This window comes from Orycteropus afer, unplaced genomic scaffold (assembly GCF_000298275.1).
Source record: "Orycteropus afer afer isolate SDZICR_OR568_19922 unplaced genomic scaffold, OryAfe1.0 scaffold00065, whole genome shotgun sequence".
Classification (NCBI taxonomy): Eukaryota; Metazoa; Chordata; class Mammalia; order Tubulidentata; family Orycteropodidae; genus Orycteropus; species Orycteropus afer.
This window is the reverse complement of record NW_006921652.1, coordinates 2,690,441-2,697,261: the sequence shown is the minus strand read 5'-3', so window position 1 is coordinate 2,697,261 and position 6,821 is coordinate 2,690,441. Positions and strand designations below refer to the sequence as shown.

Sequence of the window (6,821 nt, the reverse complement as noted above, 5' to 3'; positions counted from 1 at the left end):
TCATACCGCCTGGGAAACCCAAGGAGGGGTCACTATGAGTCGGGTCTAACTCTACTGCACATAACAACAACAACTATCTATCTATCTATCTATCTAGCTATATGTGTGTGTGTGCATGTGTGTGTGTGTGTGTGTATTTTAATTCAGTTTCTGATTGGTGTAATACATAGAAGTTTTTTTTTTTTTTAATTGCAAAAAGAAGCTTTATTGTTTCCATTTAGTCCACAGCTTGGGAAAGGCCTTCAGGGTAGTTAAGATGCTTCTTTGCCACAGGAGAAGTTCAGGTGGAAGTCTTAGGCTGATGGTGGAATGCAGAGGGGCCCTTCACAGGTTGCTGGGCTTCGGAGGCACCTAGTGGTCATACTTGAAGGTCAGCCTGTCAAAGAGATGCTTGCCCCACTCCACCTGGGGGTTGGCCACCCTGTGGAGGTTGGCCAGGTGGTCACCCACCTTCTTGAGAAGTTTCACCTGCTTATCTAGGAAATGGTTCTCCAAAAGACACATAGAGGGGGTCCATGTGAGTAGAAGTCACAGCATGCAGATCCAGAAGAGGCTGGTTCAGGTTTTTCTCCAGGGTCAAGGTGGTTTCGATGGTATACACACTTCTACCTTCTCATCTTGGGACTGCTTCTTCACCTCCTGGAAGAGGGCAGGGCCGAGGAGCTTGTTTTGCAGCGTCAAGAGACACTCAGCAACGTAGTGTTTCTCCTTTGTCAGCTCATAGAAGAAGTGTCCCAGGCCTTCCAAGGCCTCATCCTCACTGTTGAAAAAGAAACCTAGAGGGAAGTAGATGTAGGAGGCCTGCAGATTCAGATTTACCAGGTGGTTGATGCCAGCCTTTCCTTGGGTGAATAATTCTGATGCATCTGGGAGCTCAAAATTGGCCCAGGATTTGGAGCTAACCACAAAGAATGTTGTTAGTGGTACTTGGAAACAGGATGGTTAAGAAGATGATCTCAGAGATTGCTTCTGGAGAGGAGGTTGGATGGTGGTCCGAGGCTGGAGATGGGAAGTCCCCAGGGCCTGTTCCATCCAAATAGACTGTTGAAGTAAGAGACGAACCTACTTGACTACTGGGGGAGCTTGTATATTTGAGTTTTTTATATTAATGTTGTATTAATGTTAGTGGAAGGAGTCCTGCAAAGGTTAGGCATCTTGGTTCCTAACTGAAAGGCTGATGGTTGAAACCCACCCAGTGATTCCACAAGACAAAACCTACAAATCTACTTTTGTAAAAATTATAGCCAAGAAAACACTATGGGGTAATTCTATTCTGTCACATGGGGTTGCTATGAATTGAAAATTGAGTTGAAAATCGCTATGAGTTGACAGTGTTTCTTTGCTATTCATAAGGTTTTCCCTGGCCAATTCTTTGAGAACTGTGACGATGGGCTCAAGTATAGCAGGGATTGTGGGGCTGGCATGGGATTGGGCAGTGTTTCGTTCTGCTGTGCATAGGGTCATTATGAGTCGGAAACGACTCAACAGCACTTAACAACAACAACAACAACATGAGTTGACAACTAACAACAATTGAACATTTTGTATTAATGTTAATGGAACTTTGGTAAACTTATCTATTATTTCTAGTGGTTTTATGTCGATTATATAGATTTTCTGCATAGGTGATCATGTTCTATGCAAATAAAAATAGTTGTTCTGGTTACCTAGTGCTGCTCTGACAAGACTATACCAAAAAGGGGATGGCCTTAACAAACAGGAGTTTATTTCCTTACAATTCAGGAAGATAGAAGTCCGAGTTCCATGTGCCAGGCTCTAGGGGCTGTGTGAAAGCCCTTCAACCTTAGGCTTAAGCTCTGCCTCTTACTCCTCACCCACTGAAGTTAGAGGCATCTCTCCACTTAGGCAGCTGCCAGCTACTGAAGCTGACAAACCCTAGGTTGACAAGTGAAAAGGCACGGTCCCAATATTACCAAACCACATGGCAGGCCATTAATTCAAGTCCGTTGAAATTCCCAAGGTCAGTAGAGCATGACAGGCAGCTGAGCAATGACATGGCTACATGTAGGGTTCAAGTGTGCCATAAGCTAGAGACCGTTCTCCAAGGGTTCTCCTTACATACAGAAAGCAGGCCACATCCCTCAAGCAGCTACTCAGCTGCTCACAGTAGATTCCACCATGGAGTTGATCAGCGATCTCATCATGGGGAACACTACATCCAGCTGCCCAGCCACTCAACCAGGCCCAGCCAAGTTGACACAAACTTAACTACCACAATAGTTATGCTTCTTTTCCAATCTGGATGACTTTTGTATCTTTTGTGGTCTTATTTGCATCAGCTAGATCTTCCCAAACAATGCTGAATAGAAGTGGTGAAAGCCAATATCCTTGTCTTATTCCTGATCTCAGAGAAGATTTTTTTTTGTGTGTAAAATTTTTCTTTCTACCTTCCTCCCTCCCTCCTTTCCTTCCTTCTTTAAAATAATAGTGGTCAGTCCTTTTGGGACTGACTTATTTCACTCAGCGAAATATCATCCAAAGTCATTCCTATTGTGAGATTCTTTGCAAATTCATCATCATTCTTTATCATTGCATTGTGTTAATGTACCACAGTTTGTTGACCCATTCATCTATTAATGGGCACTTAGGTAGTTTCCCTCTTTTTGCTATTGCAAATAATGCTGCAATGAAAATGGGTATGCATATGTCTAGTCATGTCGTATTGTTCTTCTTTCTAAGAGTGGCATTGCTGGATCATATGGTATTTATATTTCTAGCTTTTTAAAGAAGCACCACACCTTTTTCCATAGTGTTTGCACCATTTTGCATTCCCACCAGCAGTGTATAAAAGTTCTAATTGTTGCACAACCTTGCCAACGTGTGTTATTTTTTGATCAGTGCCATTATTGTCAAGGTGAGATATTATCCAACTGTAGTTTTGATTTACGTCTCTCTAATGGCTAATAGGGGAGCTCTGGTAGCATGGTGCCTAAGACACTTGACTGCTTACCAGAAGTCCGGTGGTTCAAACCCATCTTCCCCTCCTCAGAAGGAAGGTTGAGCCATCTACTTCCATAGTGATACTGCCTCGGAAACCCAAGGAGGTGTCACTAAGAGTTGGGTCCAACTCGACAGCACAAAACAACAACAACACTGGCTAATATAGGAGCTCTGGTGGCACAATGGTTAAAGCTACTCTGGGAGAAAAATAAGGCAGTCTGCTTCCATAAAGATTTACAGCCTTGGAAACCCTATGGGGGAGTTCTACTCTGTCTTATAGGGTGACTATGAGTCGGAATTGAGTTGATGGCAATGGGTTTGGAACCACTAATGACTGTGAGCATTTCTTCATGTGTTTGTTAGCTGCTTGAATATCTTCCTTGGAGATAGGTTTTTTTTTTTTTCTTTTTTCTTTAAATCAGGAATGGATATTGGATTTTGTTAAATATATATGTTGCATGGCTGGCCTATATATATGTTTGTAAAGAAGCAACAAAAAAAATTTGTACAATTTTTCATCCCTATCAGCAATTTGCTCCACATCTTCATCAGAATTTGGTGTTGTGAGTGTTTGGGATTTTAGCATTAAAAATAAATAAATAAACAAACCTTAGGTATAAATCTAACAATATAGGTACAGGATCTGTATGAGGAAAACTAAAAACTTCTGATAAAAGAAATCAAAGAAGATCTAAATAAATGGATAGGTATTCCATATTCATGGATTGTTGTTGTTATGTGCTGTTGAGTCGGACCAGACTCATAGTGACCCTTCCTTGGGTTTCCAAGAAGGTATCACTACAGAAGTAGATTGCCCAACTTTCCTTCTGAGGAGTGGCTGGTGGGTTTGAACCACCAGGCTTCTGGTTAGCAGTCAGTGCCTTAGGCACTATGCTACCAGAGCTCCTATATTCATGGATAGGAAGACTTAATAGTGTCAAGATGACAATTCTTCCCAACATGATCTATAGATTCAATGCCATCTTAATCAAAATCCCTGCAAGTTTTTTTGTAGATATCAAAAAACTGATTGTAAAGTTTATTTATAAAAGCAAAAAACCCAGCATAGCCAACACAATACCAAAGAACAGTTGGGGACTGACACTACCTGTCTTCATGACTTTCTATAAAGCTGAAGTGATCAAGATAGTGTGATATTGGTGAAGGAATAGACAAATTGGTCAGCAGAACAGAATAGAGAGGCCAGAAATAGACCCACACAATTAAAGTCAATTTATCTTTCACAAAGGCAATTCTATACAGAAAGGATAGTCTTTTAAAAGGCTATTCATGGAAAAACTGAACATCCACATGCAAAAAATATGGGGAAAAATGTATCTAGGTATAGAACTTATATTTTTCACAAAAATTAACACAAAGTGAATCATAATTCTAAATGGAAGATTCAAAAGTAACCAACTTTTAGAAGATAACGTAAGAGAAAATCTAGATGATCTTGGGTTTGGTGATGATATATTAGATACAATGTCAAAAGTATGATTCATAAAAAAAGAGTTGTTAAGGAGAATTTATTAAAATTATAAACTTCTGCTCTGTAAAAGACTGTAACAATAATAAAAAGACAAATCATAGACTGAGAGAAAATATTTTCAAAACAGCTATCTGATAAGGGGGGGACCAGGTTTGCTGGTCCAATAGAGCCTGGTGAAACCACTGAGACTATGGCCCCTAGCTGCCCTTCAGGTCTGGAATTGAACCCACACCTGTGGTTTCCAGCCAAACAAAGTACAGGCAAGTGAGTAAAACATTTACCTCAAGTAGACACACACCCTGGAGAGAACAATCATGGGAGAAGGAAGGGCTGCTTATGCACAGGGAGATAGCTCAGGGCGCAGAAGAGTATGGAGGGATGGACACTGGGAAGAGGTAACTATGGGGAGGAAGTGGGAGGGGAGCTGTTGCATTGTAAATTTTGGTCAATGACATGAGACAAAGTATATGTGAACTGCTGTATATGAAAAGTGAATTTACTCTGTAAATCTTCACCCAAATCAAAATAAAATTAAAAAAAAAAAACAAACAAACAAACAAACAGCTATCTGATAAAGGACTTGTATCCAATATATACAAGGAACTTTTAAAATCAACAAAAAGAAAGCAAACAACCTAATTACAAAATGGACAAAAGATCTAAACAGATACCTCACCAAAGAAGATATTCAGATGGCAAATAAGCATATAAAAAGATATTCAGCATCACATGTCATTAGGGATGTGCAAATTATAACAACAGTGAAACACCACTACCTACCTACTGGAAAGACTAAAATCCTATCTTGCTTTCAAGGTCAACCTATCTGTCCTCTGTAAAGTTGTCAGCAGCTCCTCTAGGCTGAGTTATTTACTGCTTCCTATTGGATTACATATCACTTAAAAACTACAACAACAACAAAAACCTTTATTTCTTTACCTGCTGCAGTGTTTTGTAATGATCTCTGTGTTTATCTCTATCAGTAGATTGTGATCTCCCTAAATTCTAAGACAGTGCCTAGCACATAGATGATTCTTGGCAAATATATATTTTTGAAATATAAAAATAAAGAAATTGGACAAGAAAGACAAAGGCTTCAAGTAAAAGTTGAAGTTTACAACCCCAGATCCTTATCTTTGCAGTGTTTACACAATGTAATCTTCATAAACAACAAAAAAAGGAAAATCACCAGTTGCCACTGAGTCAATTCCAACTCCTGGTGACCTCTTGTGTATCAGAGTAGACCTGTGCTCTAGAGGGTTTTCAATGGCTGATTTTTCAGAAGTAGATCACCAGTCCTTTCTTCTGAGGTGTCTCTAGATGGACTTGAACCTCTAACCTTTTGGTTAGCAGCTGAGCACTTAACGGTGTATTCTACCCAGGAACTCCATAGTCTTTATACTCACAGCAAAATCACCTTGGATGTTTGTTACAACACAGATTCCTGGAACCCACACGGACTTCTTTAGTTGGGCTGTTATGTCCAATGTTGAGACTTTTTTTGGGTGTGATACAAAGCAATCATTTCAAATTCTGGTGGATAATCAGAATCATATGTGAGTTTTTCAGCAATATGCATTCTGGGATCTTACTACCAAAGATTCTGACCAACTCCGTGTGGGGTAGGGACAAGAAATTGGACAAGAAGGACATATTTTTAAAACCCCAGGTAATTGTTATGATTAGTCAGTCAGGTTTGGAAATTCTTGATTTATATCTATTCTTACCCAGGGACACATGTCAGAATCACCATAGAAACTTTTTGAAAGTCCACATATCTAGTTCCCAGCTAGGGTGCCCAATCCAGAAGTTTTAAGATGAAATCTTGTGTGTATGATTCTGATAGCTATCCCTGAGTGAGAATCACTGTTCTAAAGTTTGGTGAATGTTGGCAATAAATTAAAGGTTTGTTTTCTTCTCTTTCTTTGAGATTAATTTTATGCAAATCATTTAATTCTGGACTTCGTTTTTTCCCGCTTCTACTTAAGGTTTTCCAGCAGAGTTGAAATACCTTCTGCTTTACTCTCCTTTCCTCCTATCTAATGTCTTTTGCTCTCTGCTTTTAGTTCCAGGGGCTGTGTATAGGAGTTGCTCAGTGTTTTGAATTAAACTGCCATTGTTGTTGGTGGTTACCATCAGTTGATTCTGACTCATAATGACCCCATCTGATGGCACAGAACTGCTGCACAGGGTTTCCTATGCTGTAATTTTTACGGAAGTAGATCGTCAGGTCTTCTCTCCCACTAAGCCACTGGTGAGTTCTAACCACCAAACTTTTTGTTTAGCAGCCAAGTGCTTAACCGTTACTTTGTCTGTAATGGGGAAAGGAGCTGAAAGTACAGAAGGGGCTCAACTGCCTTGGGTTTCC

At 40.0% G+C, this 6,821-nt stretch overlaps 1 protein-coding gene across 1 annotated transcript; it reads right to left on the bottom strand.

Moving 5' to 3' along the window:
• Positions 1-351: 351 nt before the first annotated feature.
• On the bottom strand, positions 352-2,551 carry LOC103196400 (ferritin light chain-like). Its single transcript, XM_042780845.1, has 3 exons — positions 2,473-2,551; positions 610-776; positions 352-489 (listed from the first exon to the last, which is right to left on the bottom strand). Exons 1-3 carry the CDS (start codon positions 2,549-2,551, stop codon positions 352-354), a joined length of 384 nt encoding a protein of 127 aa, XP_042636779.1.
• Positions 2,552-6,821: the final 4,270 nt, after the last annotated feature.